Source organism: Monodelphis domestica, chromosome 4 (genome assembly GCF_027887165.1).
Source record: "Monodelphis domestica isolate mMonDom1 chromosome 4, mMonDom1.pri, whole genome shotgun sequence".
In the NCBI taxonomy this organism is placed as follows: Eukaryota; Metazoa; Chordata; class Mammalia; order Didelphimorphia; family Didelphidae; genus Monodelphis; species Monodelphis domestica.
Genome location: NC_077230.1, coordinates 10098127 through 10116781, shown reverse-complemented (window position 1 = coordinate 10116781; position 18655 = coordinate 10098127). Strand labels below are relative to the sequence as shown.

Genomic DNA, 18655 nt, shown 5'->3' with positions numbered 1-18655 from the left:
AACGATCACAGGGGGTCATGTATTGATTGGAATCTTGAACCCTGGGGACTGCATTTCCCACAATTCTTTTTTCCCTTTTGTGTACATGCAACATTATGTTAATTTCATATTTAATTTCGGTTTTGAGCCACGCTGCTTGCTCTCTCTGGCTAGATCCCTGTGGAGGTGGGGAGCACCTTGCTCAGTTTCCCTAGCTTTCACTTTCCCTTTGCTTCAAGTTGAATTTTAAAAATAGTATTAAATATACTACTTGGAGTGTTGGTTATTAATTTTAATATTTATAGGGAGATTTGGACATGTTGAGTTTGAGATGTCCAAGGAACATGAAAGTAGCTCTGGAGAATTTTTAGGACCAGATATATAGATATGGAAATAATTTGTTTAGAAATAACAATTGAAGTCATGGGAATATGATTAAATAATGAAATAATTAAGAATGAGAAAAAAGAGGCCCCATAAAGAAAAACTTTTAACAAAACGCTGAGGTTCCTTGACTCTAGGTCAATTCAATTCAATAAATATTTATTGGTGTTTAGTATAGTATTCATAATAAAATTGGCATACATTAACTCATCATCATCATTTGAATGTATTGCTTTAAGGATTATAAAAAAACTTTTGGCATGAAAACCCTGTAATATAAGTAGTACAAGTATTATTTCTCCCATTTTATATGCAACTCCTGACCCAGAATCCCTCTCTATGATAGCATTGCTGAAATAATCACATAGTCTCTCCCAAAGTGACTACTTCAAAAATGAATATTCATTTGGATGTAAGAGTTGCAAAGTACTACTTCTGATGCAATATAATGATACTATTTCTTATCCTGTACAGACGCACAAGTGGTTATAAGAGCTGTTATCATTTAAGACTTTGGGAGTTCTGCTAGGGAGCTCCAGAAATGAAAATCCAATTTAAACAGGCCACTGCCAGCTGGAAGGGGAGCTAGTAGAAATCTTTCTTCTCCAGTTTGGGCTTAGAATGATATTTTCTTCCTGACTTTCTTATCAAGTGGTTCTTAATGAGAGTATTCTTTGTTTTTTTATCGGACTTGTGATTTTAGCAGTGTAGGATAGTTGATGGGTGAGGAACTTCTATCAGTGTCAATCAATACTTTTTCTTTTCCCTATAGAGTTAAGGAGTTCTGTGGGAGCATTGAGAGCCTGTCAGTTGTCTGGGGTTCTAGAGTCAATGAGTTTTAGATAAAACTCGAACCCAATTTTTCCCAACTTCCAGGCTAGATTTCTATCCACTCTACAATATTGCCTCTCAAGTGTATTCTTTTAATTAAAAAGTAGGATTGACTTTACAATCCACTCACCTTCCAGTTTCATAATCTTTCCTTATTTCTTCCATCCTCTTACATATTTCCCATGATAGTCATCATAAGAGGTACTTGGACTTTCTAGAATGCATCATTTCTTCTCCAAAAATCACCCAGAGCACCTTTCTTTAAATCAGTTGTTCTTAAGCTTTTTTGGTCATGGACTCCTTTGGTAGTCTGGTAATATCTGTAGATGCCTAAGAATAATGTTTATAAATGCATAAAATAAAATAAACAGGACTACAGATTTTGTTGAAATATCATCATCAAATATTTTAAGAACTTACAGACTCCACGTTAAGAACTCTTATTCTAGAAAAGAATGATTTTTAATGCATTTTGATTATTAGACAAATTATGAGTACATTTGCTTGTTATTTTAATTAAAATGCCATTGTAAGTGCTTTGTAACTCAATTCAATAAATATTTAGGTCCCTACAGTGTGCTAGAAATGAAAGGATAGAAGAACAAAAATGAAATCATATATATTCAATCTCAAAAAACACATTGCAAAATCCTTTAAAGCATAGAAAATCATCCTTCCTTACACCACTGTAATTTCTCTCACCCTAGCTTTGGTTAAAGCGAAGTTTATCTCTAGGGTTTTTTCCCCTTTTTTAAAATAGGGAAAGTTTCCTTTTGTAACCTACACTTGGTGGAACCTTACCTTGCCATAACCCAACTGTGCCACTCCCTCTCCTCACATTCTTAAGAAAGTTAACATTTTCTTTCTAACTTGACAGGTTGTTAATTATCTCAGAGCTATTGTTGTTTTGCCTCCTTTAATGAAGTCAGGCAAATCTTTTAATGTTCCTCATTCATGTGCCTCAAGTCAAAATGGAACAAAAAATGAGAATGTGATTTTGAATTTGTGTAACTGCTATGTTTTATGATGGAGGAAGAGAAAACGAGGAGGGAATAAATATTTAAATAATAACTCTGTGCCAGGCACTGTCCTAAATGCTTTTTCTAAACATTATCTCATTTGATCCTCACCTCCGCCCTGGCAGGTAGGTAATGTTACCATCTCCGTTTTATAGCTGAGAAAACTAAGGCAGAGATTAAATGACTTGTTCAGGGTCACATAGCTATTAAGTATCTGAGGCCAATTTTAAATTTAAGTTTTCCTGACTCTAGGGCCGCTGCTGTACCTGCTGTGTAACCAACTACCTCTGTAACTATTTATTCAGAAGGAAAGTTCTGGTGGTATTATTAAAATAGCTAAATATAAAGTACTTGAAAAATATTGCATTTCATTGAGTAAGGCACTTTTTAAATTAATACATTTACAAACCTTTTGAGAGAGTTAAATTAGTGTATACCTATCAAAATACTACTGGTTTTTCTTTATGTTTCCATGCTTAAGATCCTAATAAGTGACTTCCATAGAGGGTATTTATTATACAGGTAGAATTTCGAGAGGCAGTTTTAGTCAGTTTTAGAAAATTGTTTCTCACTTATTGTAATTAGGTATACGTGGTTTTAAATCGAGAGTTTTCTTCAAGTTATCAGTGAGGAGTTCTTTGGATTGCTTCTTTAAGGAGTTATGTGCTTTGCACGTAGCAGTTGCTTAATAAGGATGTGCTTTTTAAGTGAGAAAGAATAAGGAATAATTTAAATTCATAAATAATATTTCTTGACATATCCTGTTGAATGAAGGTGGATTCGAACTGATTCCACTACAAATTTATGTTGTATAACCTCAACTGGACCCTTACTTCTGCTGGGCAATCCTACACCTCCCTCCCTAATGAACTCATTATCCGATTTACCTCTTCCAAACCTTTTCATGTCTCCTCAAAATTTACCTTGCCTCCTATTTTACTGAAAAAATTGAGGCTGTTTACCAAGAGCTCCTTCTTCTCTCTTCTGCATTTCATATCACACAGATTTTTTTTGTAATTCTACTTCACCCTTATCTTATATCAAGTGTCCTTTTTCCTTATCAAGGCAAATCTCTCTGCAAATCTGCAAGAGGATTCCATTCCATTCCATCTCCTCCAGCAAGTTGCCTTTTCCACTTTCTCATCATCTTCAATATGTCTCCCTGTTTATTCAGTGCTTTTCTACTCTACCGACACACATGCCCATGACTCTCATCTTCAAAAAACCTTCACTTGATGTCCTCACTATGGTCCATGGAATCCCAGATCCTAGTCCAGGTCAGCAGATTAGGAGCAGGGTTACTCTGGGTCCACCCTCTCAGTTTGCCGTCTTACCCCAACTAGGGTCAAAGCAACAGAGTTATTCCTGCTCCTTGCCCTGCTCATAGATAGCCAGAGGCCCCAGCCCAGTCCCTTTTCTGGAAAACTCTGTCTTCTTGAGTGTCTCCCCTACCCTTTCCCTATCCCACCCCTGGCACCCAAAGCATATTCTGTCTGCTTGTTCTGACACTGATCTTAAAATGGACCCACTGTGGGTTCTTTTTTATTTTCCTGATCACCAATCAGTTTGGTGCTTTTCCCTGATTTTTTTAGATTAATTATAGTATTGCTTCATTTCCCATAAGTATAAGATGGGATCTGCAACTGTAGTACCAGTCATCCAAATTACGTCTTAGAATATAAGCAAACGTGAAATTTCAGAAACTAGAAAATAATAATTCATGGGTAATATTAGTGCAAAGAAAAGGAAGGAATTTTGATTGAAAGATATAAAGTCAAAATGCTCAACTGTTCCACTGACATAAACAGTCTATAAAGCTATCTCCAATTAATGCTGTTGTTGAATCCATTGGAGCCAGAATTCAAAATCTTCCTTTGGAAGTCAGCATTTTTGACTGAGGAGTCCTGAAGCTTGAGAAATTAAGGTATAAAAAAGAATTTGTATCCCAAAGTCTGTCGGTTGCCGTTTGAAAAGAACAATCGTTTCTTCCTCACATCCAGAGTCCTCTTTTTATGAATGCAGAGGACAATGAATGTTTCTTAACATCAGAAGGGCTGTTTATAGTAGTAATGATATTGGATGGTAATAATAAGGTTTACAAAGCATTTTGGGTAAATCTTCACAGTGACCCTGTGCGGTAGGTGTTATTATTCACTTTGTTTTATAGATGAGGAAGCTGAGGCTTAGGAAGGTTTCGCTTGCCCGAGGTCCAACAGCTAATGTCAGCGTTAGACCCGGGTCTTCTTGATTTCAGGCCCGGTTCTGTCTCTACTGTGCCATATTGCCTTTCTCACTGACTTTGTGTCAGTAAGTCAACATAACCTGTTTTGTTTGTGTGTGAAGAAGCTACTTAAAGACCTAGGAGGAAGCAGGAGCCCTCGCTGACATGTCTGACAGGGCAAAAATCTTTAATTTATACAAAGGAGGCAATTTTTTGGATAGGAAACATTTTGATCCTAATTCTCTCTCCTGGATTTATTAGTATCTACCATAAACCGAAACCCAGCAACTCTATAAATAATTTCCTTGCGGTCGTATCCCTGGTCTCACTCTTATAAATCATCTGACAACAATAAGTCCTTTGTCCAGGTGGCCAGAGAATGTGTGGGCACCTATGAACGGAGGGGCCCTGCCTGCAGAGTCAATCGCATCTAAGCTAGGTAGCACTGATGTAATGCAACGAGTTCAGTTCACGATGCAGAGAACAGCTTGCCAGAGAGCTATGTTGCAGAAGCCAGATGCGCCTGCGCATCAGAGACTTCTGTCCGTCACATCAGATGGCAGTGTTCACTGCAGAGAGGGCATCTGCACAGGGCACGTCTTTCAGTAGGCTGCTAAAACGACATCCGTGCTTTGGGATCGGGCTGAGGACTCTGTTATACCTGTTAGTCAAGGTTAGGGCACCAGAGTCGTCTCTTTGTCCCCTCCAGAGTCACAGGCTTGGAGCTGATTGGCTAACAGAGTGTCTGCATTAAGGGTTAACAAGGTTAACAGAGAACTTGACCAGAAGAAAACCTTGTCAATGATGACATTTGGCAGACTGGCGTGCCAAAACAGAATATGAACTCTTTGAGGGGGGAAACAATTTTCCATGCAATGCTACTAATAGTACTTCTGAAGAATGATTCCTTGTACAAAGTACTGTAAGAGGAGAATAAAGGAGAACCCCTGGATGGTGTTATATTGGTTGGTTAGTGTGCACTGGTGACCGAACTCCCAGAGAAACTCCTTTTCTCTCCGAGTAGAGAGCTAATGGCCGCTCTCTCCCTCAGCCTGGATCCCCAAAGGTGACTTGAAGGGGAAGCCGATTGTCACAGATCACTTCGGGCAATCTGTGTGTATTGGTAGGCTAGCAGTGTTGTGGTTACCTAGCTCTTCCTTAGATAAGCTCTTAATCTGAATAAATCTGCAGAGGGAAACCAGTATGGAGCATCCCAAGCTTTGGCTTAACTCGAGACTAAAGAAAGGCTCCTCTCCTAAAGCTCCTTCTCCCCAAGTCCCCTCCACCCTTTAAGTGTTATCTGACTATATGATAGAATTTAAAGACGGTTTATTATACAGCGAGCGAGGGAAAGATTGAGGAAAGAGGGAATCAGGAGAGCCCGAAGCTAACTGTCTGGGACCAGTCAGGAAACCAGTTCTTCCTTTCTCCTATGCCATACTAACTTAAACTAAATGTCTAAGTAGCAGCTTGAGTCTTAAGGTTAAGATGTCATAGAGACTATGTTCGGGTCCGACACACAGCTGCCTTCCAGGGAATATTCCCTCATGGGTTAAGCCGAAATGTCTTGTCAGACCACCAAGTTCTTGACAAGATGAGATTCAAGACTGTTAACAGACACCAGAGACGGAGAAGTCGATCTGGGACACTTCTGGGAATCAGATGGGACCCACAGTCCAGAGCTCAGGAAAAGCTGTTTCACCCCCCAAGGCTCAGAACCAAACCTTCTTCATCAGTTGAAAATCCTTCCCAGAACACCCCTCGCCAACATTCTGCCTCCCAGTCTGTCAATCATGGCTCTTGCCGAGGTCCATCTCCACTCTGTATTAACCTCCTCTCACAGTAGCCACCTCTCGATCTTGAGAAGAAAAATAGAATTTTCCTGAAGTGAAGCCTAGAAGGATCATAAAATAATTATTTCATCGTTTAGATGAGTGGTGCTGCTACAAAGAATATATAACTGACATCATAGTTTGCATAAGGGTGAATGTAAGTTTAAAACAGTGTAAATAGTTTCATTGTAACTGATAGGAATTGTTAAATAATAAGTGCAGCTGGGATAGCTACTTCTCTGCTCCAACCCCCTCCACTGTCACATATATATATATACATATATATATATTATCCTACCTGACTGATTTCCTTTCCGGTCCCCTTTGCTAGTAGATGTCAGGTTCTTGGTGGAATTAGTAGTCACAAAAAATGGATAAAAAGCTAATTATCCTCAATGAGCAGATTTCTGTAAGATTAACATACATGAGCAGCAGCATAAAGATTTCTCACTTCTTCAGCTTCTTGGAGTACTGGGGATGACTTCTTTGTATTAATTAGAGCAGTCATATTAGGTGCTATAACTAGCAGAACCGTAACTAGCTAATTTTGCACCCCAAGGAAGACTATAAAATTGTTCACACAAATTCAAACCCTAAATTCATGCCTGGGATCATAGATATGTGTGTGAGGCTCCCTAGAGTTGCCAAGGAGACAAGAATTCTGGAGCTGAATACCTGCTGGAATCCTTCAGCATTTTCGTCATTAAGTGCTCAGTTAGTTCTTCCCCTGGACTGATGAGCCAGATACCCTCCAGTTCTAAGTGGGATGGGCATAAATGACACCTCAGGGGCAAGAGAGAAGCTATGAAAGGAGCCAGAGCATACCCAGCATTTGTGGTAAACCTGTTGCTAAATCATTCATACATGACCTACTTTTAGGTCTGGGACTCTCCTTCACTTTGCATTTATTATGCTATAACCATGGAGTTTGTACTCTTTGGGGGGAAAAGACAAGTATCCAAATTATTGGTCCTACTTCAATACTTCAACATTTATGGTTTGATCTTTAGAAGTTTGTAAAGAGTTAGAGGAACTTGGATTAGATCCTGCCTCTGAGACTTAATATTGTATGATTTTAGGTAAGATCCAGTGAAGAGACTGAATTGGATGATTTCTGATGTTTCTTCCAGCTGTATGTCTAGAATTAAAAATTGTGGTAGTAGAAAAATTTATCACTGACGCCGAATTAGTCATAAGCTTTTAAAAATGTGGCAAAGCTGATCCTTGGATTTTGTCCATCATCATTTAGTTCTTATTCAAAGACTTTCCAGTTTGTAACATCTGCAAGAGTGTCCTCAGCCTTTGATCTTACTCACCACCTTCTCTTTGGTACATTCAACCAATGGAATTGTACTTTGGTAGAGGAAATATAACTGTAATGCATAATAATATAGTATAAGTGCATTAGAGAAGTGAATTCAGAAAAAAGATAAAAGTCAGCTAGAGAATTTAGTTGTGAATACCTCTTGCCTCTTAAAATGCTTTTCCAACTATCTTTTGTGATGTGTGGTACTTGGGTGTGAAGTAAGAGTAAAGATAAAATATTGTTCTTAAACAAAGAATTTGATGCTGGTGTAAAGAATTATAGCAAACGCAAAGTTATTAAGTTATTTTTGAGTTCAGCATTTTGAAATTATGTGATCATCAGTAACTTCGAGTAATGACATTGCTGGTGAATAGTCACAATATAATTGAGATGCTTTTCTTATTTCTCACATACAACGTATATTATTGATTATAGAATTAGTCCTTTACTGAAAAAAGGAGAGGATTTCTTCAGCTATAGAAAATGAGATACGATTGCATGAGAGCTTGTATCAGACTAGAATCTTAAACTTTTTCATCTTATTTAGATCCAGATCCAGAAGTATGTCTTCATGTTCTTCGGCTTGTTCAGTCAGTGGTTCTGGAAACAGAAGTCTTCTCCAAATTAGCATCACAGTTCCATGACTCCATGTTTCTTCAACATATCATAACTATATCTAAGAGTCAAAATTTCAGCCTTCGAACACTAGCTCAAGAACTCTTAGAAGATTTTAAAGTCCTAGAGTTTAAAGGATAGAAATGATAAAAAATCAAGGTATTTTGGCTAAAGATATCATTGATTCTGTTCCTTTCCTCTTTTACTCCCCTGCTTTGTATTTGTTGTGCTATAACCCTATTTTCCAAATGGTAAAATACAAATGACTACAGAGGGACATAAATTTATTTGTGAGTTTGGATTAACTTCCTTTTGGCTGAATGTAAACATCTAAAAATAGAGACATCCTAAGAAGGCCTAACTTGTTTATTTCTTGATATCAGAATATCTTAAAAATGGTAATTGTTGAAGTGAATGATTCAATAAATCTCACCAGGCTTTCATGAATCCTTTAGTTTTTCCAAAATGTTATTACCTAAAAATGGAAAATGAATAAATATGTGCTCCATAGGTCAGCATTTCCTTGGATGCCTTTATTGTGTGTGTGTGAGAGTGTATAAAGAAAAACAAAACCAAATCATCTTCAAGTGATTATAATCATTTGAAAAAATAGCTGGCGATTATTTAAATGTTTTGTTAAGTCTCTTATTTCAGTACATTACATATTGTAATCCTGTATTTGTTTTCTAATGCATTTATTATTTTTAAATAAACAAAAACTAGAAGACGGTAGTTTTAAAAATATGGTTATCTATCCATCTATTGATAAACATATACATCTGTTTAGGGTAAAGTGAGGGACTCTTGAGGAGAAAGGAGAATGTTTTGAGCAGTTGCTGAGGGGAATGTGATAGTCAGTGAGGGAACAATAAATAGATTGCTATATTAAGTGAATCCAGCTTGCTTAGTGGTGTGAATTTCAGTTGCAAATGGGTATACCCATGTATGTGTGTATATGTGTGTGTCTACAAATAGAAAGATAGATACTCAGCTCTGTGTTTTGTAAACATTATCTCATTTCATCCTTACAAGAACCCTGTAAGGTAGGTGCTAAAGAGATGCGCAGAGTCAGCAGGAAACTATGAGTCTGAGCAGAAGTGGACATCACCACATGAACCAGTATAAGAATGCAGGTTCAGTTTAGCCCTTTTCTTGATGGAATCTAGAACTGAGGGTACCTTTCCACATTGCTACTAGTATCCTATGGTCATTGAACAACTGGAAGAGTAACTCTGGAGCATATGCCATGATAGCTTGACATTAGCGTTGAGTTAGAATATTACAAAAATGAGGAAGACCTGGGTATGTTTGTAGGAATTAGAAAAGAAACCAATAGATCAAAATTAAAGATTAAAGAGAGGAGATGATTTAAGGGGCAACCTGCAGGAAGAACTGGGATTAAATAAATGGAACAAGAAGAGGGATGTATCAGAGTAGACCAAGGAGGTCTCCCAATTATTTCCTACCCAGTCCCACAATTACATGGTCCTAGAGATGTTTTTTTGAAGGATATACAAGAGCAAGTAGAAATCAGCAGCACTGAGGTTCATTCTGCTTGCCCTGAAGTGAAAACCTTCATCATATTTGGCCCTTAGCCTCAGCTTCCTGCACTATGAGGTAGGCTATAAGACCATGATGGCAAACCTATGACACACATGTCAGCACGGACACACATAGCCATTTTAAATGACACGTGGCCACATGTGGGCTCAGCATGACTTGGGCTCAGGAGCTGCTCATCTGCAGCAGATGGGGGGAAGGGAGGGTTGTTCCACGATCTGACCATGGTGGGGGAGGGCAAGCTGTGGGAGTGCTAGATAGCTGGGGTGTGTGGGGCTCTCATGGGGGAAGGGAGGAGGAGCATGCACGTTACTGAAGGAGCACACGCAAGGCAGGCTGTGGGAGGCTGCTCTCATGAGAGACCCCAGGCCAACCAGCTGGGGCAGGGTGGGACCGGTGGAAGACCACGTGCAACAGAGGAGTGCCTGGAACCAATTACCAGACACTTTTAGCACCCTGAAAAATACATCAATGGCTTCACTCACAATTTTACCCTTTACGTACTTTTATGAGACCTTATTCTCAGTGTTAAATAATATCAAAACCAACAAAAGAAACAGACTGACAGATGAGGTTAGTAGTACTTGCTTGGGTTTGAAGTATACAAAATACCATCCTTCAATTGAAGATTTAGCCAATGAAATTCAGCAACAAAAAAGTTACTAATAGGCAGGTTAGTTAAAGAATTCTCCCTCCCTCTCACTTATCTTAGTTCACGGCACCCCACACAAGTTAAATAACATCAAGACCAACAAAAGAAACCAACTGACAGATGAACAAAGAAGTCACTAAGCAGGTAAGTTAAATAATTAGTTTTTGGTTTATTAAATACTTATACATTACAATTATACATTTTTGTTATTTAAACTACAAATATCACGAAATTATGGTTTTTTTTTTCTCGAACTGACACCCACCCGAGTTGTGCTCGACTTTTTGGCGAATTTTGACACACCAAGCTCAAAAGGTTGTCCATCACTGCTTTAGGACCTTCTAATAATCAAAGGTACAGGCTTTTTTCTAGCTCAAAGCACTCTTGTGCAAAAGGGATTTTTATACCCTTCTGGAGTTTGGTGGAAAAGGACTATCTCAGCTGAGTTTCCTTTTATTTTTTAGTTTCTACAGGATGGAACAGTATACCTGAACCTGTGATCCAAGGTTGGGACTTTATCACTATTTAGGATGAAATCTCTAATTTGGACTTGTGTAGTACATATGGAAAAAAAGAGAGAGAGAGAGAAGATAGCTGGAGGAAGCCAATTCTCAAGAATTATAAGCAAAATTAATGCTTAAGTGTGACTTCCTTATCTCTAGTGAGATAGGGGAAGAGAAAGTGGTATGAAACAGAAGTAGGAACAGAAATCAGGATGAAAAGTACATGTCTACCATAAATACTGTGGAATATTCCCTAACACAGATCTAGATTATAGAAGTAGACCATCTAGTTAATAGAGGAGAATAATATGAAATAAGGCTGGACAAGTGGTATTCCTCTATATATTGGTAGGCCTTGAGTACCAGGTAGATACATATGAACTTTAATCAGTAATCAGTAGGTAGTCATTTTTGAACAGAAGAGTGATATGGGGAAATCTTTGCATTAAAAAATTTTATTAATGATGTTTGTGTTTAATTCAGTGTGCTAGGAACTGGGGATATGTCTATTTGCATAAGCTATGGTTCTTACCCATAAAAAAGCTTACATGAAAAAAGAAATGTAAGAGATGCTGGGGTAATAGCACATATTTTCTTAAAATGTATTAGAATGAAGTAATATTTATTTTTCCCTAGAGGCAGAAAAATCTGGCCAGGAAAATCAAGAAGCCTATAAAAAAAGAGAAAATGTACAGATGTTTTTGGTCCTTAGAACACTGAGTAAAACAGTTATAGGAGTTTTCTTTTTCTCTTACAAATATTGTATTCTGCTAGATGCACATCTTGGGTAATCTGTTTCTAGTCTATGATACTTGAATTCATTTAATTTATCTGTTTATCTTTTAAGCTCAGATGAAGATGATACTTATAAATTATTCTAGGTGTAATTGTAGTATATTAACCAATGAAAGTCTAATCTTTAGCATGCACACAATATCCATAATTTTGTTTGTTGATCCTGCTTGAAAATCCTTTTCCAGTTTAGAGCATTTGCAATTATCTTTTATTTCTTATCAGCCTACTACCAAGTCAAAAATCTATTTTACTTGACTGTGGAACTAGAAACTCAAACAAACTGACTTGCTATTTCTTCCTCCTAGTTGAAAGAGTCAAGAACTGTTTTAAGCCTATTGGTGGTGGATGAGGTTACAGCAAGAGCCTATACTTCCTGCCTTTGATTGCTTTATCTCCCTTTTGGTTGCCAGGTGGATATAAACACATGGCACAGCTATTTCTTTTTTCCTGGTCATATTTCTTTCCTGATTTAAGATGACTGAATATTAGAGAAAAAAATGCCATGTTATATTTCCATGACCTATGAAAGATTGGAAAAGTCATTAGAGGCCTATCAAATGGGAAACATAGCAGTCTTATGGTAGAATAGCTAAGTGGCTAAGCCTCATTGCTGGTGGAGTTGTGAATTGATCCAACTCATTCTGGAGGGCAATTTGGAACTATGCCCAAAGGATGCTAAAAGAGTGTCTGCCCTTTGATCCAGCCATAGCACTGCTGGGTTTGTACCCCAATGAGATAATAAGGAAAAAGGATTGTACAAGAATATTCATAGCTGTGCTCTTTGTGGTGGCAAAAAATTAGAAAATGAGGGGCTGCCCTCCAATTGGGGAATGGCTGAACAAATTGTGGTATCTGTTGGTGATGGAATACTATTGTGCTCAAAGGACTAATAAAGTGGAGGAATTCCATGGGAACTGGAATGACCTCCAGGAATTGATGCAGAGTGAGAAGAGTAGAACCAGGAGAACATTGTACACAGAGACAGATACACTGTGGTACAATCAAACGTAATGGTAAACGTAATTAGTGGCAATGCAGTGATCCAGAACAATTCAGAGGAATTTACGAGAAAGAACACTATCTTTATTCAGAGGAAAAACTGTGGGAGTAGAAACACAGAAGAAAAACAACTGCTCAATTATATGGATCAATGGGGATGTTATTGGGGATGTAGACTTTAAAAGAACATCCTAATGTAATCATCAACAACATGGAAATAGATTTTGGTCAAGGACACATGTAAAACCTAGTGGAATTGCACTTCGGCTATGGGAAGGGGTGGTGCGAGGGGAGGGAAAGAATATGATTCTTGTAACCAAGGAAAAATGTTCTAAATTGACTAATTAAATAAAACTTTCAAAAATAAAAAAATAAAAAACATTCAACATTAAAAAAACAAAACAATAGCTAAGCCTAGTGAGAAGCCAGCCCTAAGAAATAATTTTCTTGACCAAGACCACTGGTAAGTCAAACCCCAAAGTTAAGGTATTGTTCTGAAAACAAGGGAACAACTTTTCAATTAGCTATGCCACATCTAAAATAAATTCTTTCAGGAAATATTTTGTACATACTTTAAGTTAGAGACCACCCTCCACCAGGATTAAGGTGGTGAGAAAGAGTATACTCCTGGTTTGGGATATTGTCGTACTTAGGTCCTTGCTATACCTTCACAGTTAATATCTATTTGTAAAAGTTAATTGATGTTGTTTAAGTGATGGTGTTGATTTTAACTGGTTAGAAGAGATGAGGGGGGATGCACTGACTGGGGCTCATACTTTGTAACTACCCACTAAATGCCTCAGGATTATTCTTGGAATCCAGAGAAGAGAAGCATCCAAGCTCTAGTCTAAATGTGTGCTGGGAGGGTGAGATATTTTACAATATTTTGAAGTATTTGAATGTAGAGGGTTGATCTATTACTTTTCTTTAAAAACAAACAAACAACTCTTACCTTCTCTCTTAGAATTGATATTAAGTATCAATTCCAAGGCAGAAGAGCACTAAGGGCTAGGCAATGGGGGTTAAGTTACTTGTACAGGGTCACACAACTAGGAAGTTCTAAGACTAGATTTGAACCCAGGATTTCCCATCTCCAAGCTCAACTCTATTCACTGAATTTTCTACTATTCTATTACTTTTCATGAGAGTATATCTTTGCTTTGTGTGTGTGTGTGTGATATGAGTGTCATTCTTTCTTTCCAATGTCTTTCACTACCTCTGCCACCAATGAATTCTATAATATTCACAGAATTCCTAGTCCAATCCATTTGTCTTCGTGTCTTGCTCCAACTTGAGAGCTGTATATGTTTCCAGAAAGTGTCCTGAATGTTCAGGAAGTATATTGAGGCTTATAAAATATGTAAATCGAGAATTTTTTAATGGGATTGGGACTATTGTTGGGATGTTAACCACTGGAGATTTACTAAAGCAGTTTTAATAAATGCAGATTTTGTTAGTAGTAAAGATGTTCAGTCTCCCTATTTTTTTTTTGTATAGTTCTAGAAATGCTAGTAATAGCAAAGGCAAGAACAAGAAATTAAAGATGTAAACTTCAGCAAAATTGAAGGCTACAAAAGAAAACTACAAAAATTACAGCATTTCTGCATGTTGATAACAAAACCCAAGAGGCAAGGGAAATCCTTTTCAAAATAACTACAAAACAAAATATTTGAGGGTAACTTTACCAAAGCACACAACAGACTTGTATAGAGCTAAATACAAAGTATTTCTTAAAGACATGAAGAACAATTTAAATAGCTGGAAACAGTGTTCATTGGTTGGGCCATAAAAATGACAATATTACCACATTAATACACTGTTTTAATGATACTCTAATCAAATGATTAAAGAATTGCTTTATAGATGAACCTCAGTCCCAAAGCCCATTTGTATAAGACTTTCTCCTTATTGATGGAGAGGGGCAGGGCACACGGAAAGAGAAAGAGCAAGAGACGAGATTCCAGAAATCTCTTCAGTCTTTTTTTGTTTTTTGTTGGGACACTAGAATTTTTTTAAAATCTTCTTCAACTTTCTTTGGGATATTGCTTCAGGTACTTCTGGCTTTCAGCTTTGAGCAAAAAAGTGGAGACCAATCCCAGTTCAGGTTGCTGAAGGAAAAGATTCTGGGCAGACATGAGGGGAGTTGGCAACCTCCATCATGATCCTGACCCCAACTTTCTACACTAGAGATGTTGGGAGAGCTTACCCTTGGGTGAAATTTCACATTCTTTCTTGGTTGAGTTGAGTTACTTCTCTTTCAGAGAACCCCTTCACTCTGTATTTTCTGATATATATTCTCCCATGTAAACCTTCTTTTGCTACCAATTTGGATAAATGGATCTTCTTTGACAACATCTGTGTATGTTCATTGTGGAATTTGTATTGAGTGGGAAGGAGGTCAAGTCTTGGATATCAAGATACTCAACTCCCCACTAATGAAATAGTGATCAGAAGTGAGATTGAACATAAAAATAATATTCCGTAGACTAAATATTTAAGGGGGAAGGATGTATGCTCTACCACCTCTGGCGTGAGGTTGAGCCATTTTTATTGCCACTCATCCACCTTTGATGAATACATGTCACTTAACTCTGAATACAAGAAGCTGATCCCAACCTCCTGCTTTCTTTCATGGATGGAATGAAAATCTTCCTTGAAGAAGGCTTGGGGAAGAAGTGGTTAGAGTATCTAGCCTCTCTCCAAACCACACAACCACACTACTATGCTATAAGCAAAGGGCAGCCCACACAAGAGAGTCCTTGCTACACAGAATTTGACCCCAAAAATATTGTTCATCTGAAGAAATAAAAAATCTAGAATATCAAAATAATAATGAAAAAATGTCAAGATGAAGGCGGAATTATACTTCTAGACCTCCACCAATGTAAAATCACAGAGGGGACTAAATCAAGACGATAAGTGAGAGGAAACATTTTTGCCTAACTTACCAGCATACTTCCACCACAAAAACCTAGAAAATGTACTAGACTGAATTCTGATTTGGAAAGCCAAAAAAAAAAGTCACATTGAGTCATTTTTTCTACTTCAGGGAAGCTTAGGAAAATAGAATGTTTCTGGAGACTTGGGAGGGAATCTGGTCAAGAATGCCCACTTCAGTAGCAATAAGGAACATTCCAATGCACAGGGATAGAAAGGGAGTTGAGGTAGAGTGCTCAGGCTGGAAACCCCAGAGCAGAAAGAAATCCCAGAGGATATCTACATTAGTACTAAGCACCATAGTAGATGCCATTGGGCAGCTCTATAGCCCACTCAGCTCTGGGTCATAGACCCAGAAAGGAGAGGAATGGTCACAAGCAAATGGGGTGAGCAGGTCTTAGCTGACTACTGGGTAAGGAACAAGTTCCAGAAATTAAGCTATGTGACTCTGAGGCCAGAATCAGAAGAGCAACTCAGTTCTAGGCATTAGACTGGCACATAAGCCTGTAGTGGAAAGACCAAAGCAAAAATCCCAGACCAAAGGAGAACCGGTAGTTCAGGTATTTTAGATCTGTAGAACTTCCCAGTAGGATAAAAGTGACTGAGACTAGTAACCAGTCTACTGAAACTTAACTCCACACAATACAACAGACTCAAAACAGGGTCAGGTATTTGCAGAGCTCAGACTGAGTGAGGGCATTGAGTAAACCTTTCCTCAAATCATACTACTTTGGAAGTGCTGAAAACTTGAAAACTTCCAGACTGAGCTGTGAAAGCAGAAGAAGGCTAGAAAAGGATAGAAACCAAATCTAGACAACTTAGAACTTAACAGTAATATAAAGTCCAAAGTCAAGAAATATGATGGAAGAGTGAGCAAACAAAAAAATTGGACCATAAAGAGCTACTGTGGTGTTGGGGAAATAAGATACAAATACAGAAGACAATGACTTGAAAAGAAAACATTTAAAAGGGTTAAAATTTTTTTAAAAACATTTGATAGCAGTAGAAGAAAAAATGAGAAAAGAAAAAAGCTATATAAGAAAGCTATAAAAAGAGAATTAACAACGTGGTAGGCACAAAACCTTACTGAAGAAAACTTCTTAAAAATTAAATTGGACAAATGAAAGCATGGAAGAAACTACCTGTAAAATGTATGGATAAGGGAAGGGTCCATGAACAAATAGTAGATAAAGAGATTCATAATAAGATAAAATAAACAATCTTGATTATATAAAATTAAAAAGTTTTTGCACAAAGCTAATATAGTGAAAATTAGAAGGAAATCAGGAAACTGGGATAAATTTTTGCATTGAATTTCTTTGAAAAAGGTTTCATTTCTAATATATATGGAAGTGATAAAAATTTACATAAATAAGAGCTATTTCTCAAAGGATGTGGAGAGATGGTTTTCAGAGGAAAAAATCCAAGCTATTGATAGTCATAAAACATTTGAAACATTTTCTAAGTTACTAAATACTAGTGAAATACAAATTAAACAAGTCTGAGGTACCACCACACCCCCATCAGATTGGCAGAGATGGCAAAAATGGAAAATGATAAATGCTGGAGGGGATGTGGGAAAAGAGGCACACTTACAGATCACCTCCTGCAATAAATCCCCAAATAACAACTCCTACAAATATTATGGCCAAGTTCAAGAACTCCCAGGCCAAGGAGAAAATACTGCAATCAGTCAGAAAGAAATAATTAAAATATCATGGAGCCCCAGTTATGATTGTACAGGATCTGGCAGCTTCCATATTGAAGGACTGGAAGGCTTAGAACATGATATTCCAGAAGGAAAGGGAACTTAGTTTACAACAAAACATCACCTATCCTTCAAATTGACTATATTCTTCAGGGGAAAGTATGGTCATTTAATAAAATAGGAGATTTCCAAACATTCCTGAAGAAAAGACCAGTTTTAAACAGAAAATTTGATGTTCAAAGACAAGATTCAAGAGAAGCATAAAAAAGTAAACAAGAAAGAAAACTTAAGGGACTCAATAAGGTATAACTTTTTATATTTCTATATAGAAAGATATTTATAACTCTTAAAATTTATTATTATTAGGGCAGTTAGAAGGAATATAAATAGACAGGGTAAAAGAGTAAGATAACTAGGATGACATGACATAAAAAAATCAGAGAGAGACAAAGATTGCACTGAGAGAAAAAGGAAGGAAGAGGTAGAATGAGGTAAACTATCTCATGTAAAGAGGTATTACATCATTACAGTGGAGGGGAGGATGAGGGTTGTGATGAGCAATGTTTAAACCTTATTCTTATAAGAAATTGGCTCAGAGAAGGAATAACAACCATATTCATTTGGGTATATAAACCCATCTTACCATATAGAGAAGTAGGAGAGGAATAAAGAAAAGGGAAGGATTAATATTAATAGAAAGAAGAGTGAATTGGGGGAGGCACTGATTAAAAACAAAACACTTGTGAGGAGGGACAGAGTGAAAGGGAAGAAAAATTGGGATCAAAAGGAGGAAATAAGATTAAAGGAAATACACAGTAATCATTACTGTGAATGTGAATGGGATGAACTCACCCATAAAATGGAAGCAGATAGCAGAATGGATTAAAAAATATCATCCTAGGATATGTTGCTTACAAGAAACACATTTGAAACAAAAGACATCAAGAGTAAAAGTAGGGTCTGGAGCAGAATTTGTTTGCTTCAGCTGAAGTAAAAAAAGCTGGGGTAGCAATCATGATCTCAGACAAAGCTATAGCAAAAATAAATCTAATTAAAAGAGATAAGGAAGGAAATTACATATTGATAAAAGGTACCATAGACAATGAAGTTATATTAATACTAAAATAAATGCCCCAAATGGTATAGCTTCCAAAACTATAAAGGAGAAATGAAATGAACTACAGAAGGAAATAGAGATTAAAACTATACTAGTGGGATACCTCAAGTTTCCTCCTTAGAACTAGACAAATCTTTCCAAAAAATAAACAAGAAAGAAGAAGGGGAAAATGGAATTTTAAAAAAGTTAGATTTAAT

General features: G+C 37.1%; 1 protein-coding gene across 4 annotated transcripts in view; it reads left to right on the top strand.

Moving 5' to 3' along the window:
- The window catches only part of HSF2BP (heat shock transcription factor 2 binding protein), a 128115-nt gene extending 119410 nt beyond the window's left edge, over positions 1-8705 (top strand). For all 4 annotated transcript variants that reach the window (XM_056797100.1, XM_007493205.3, XM_007493203.3 and 1 more), the window contains one exon: positions 8120-8705. In XM_056797100.1, the coding sequence (XP_056653078.1) occupies positions 8120-8328 (209 nt within the window). In that variant the 3' untranslated portion in view covers positions 8329-8705. The remainder of the gene's footprint in view (positions 1-8119) is intronic.
- The last annotated feature ends 9950 nt before the right edge of the window (positions 8706-18655 follow it).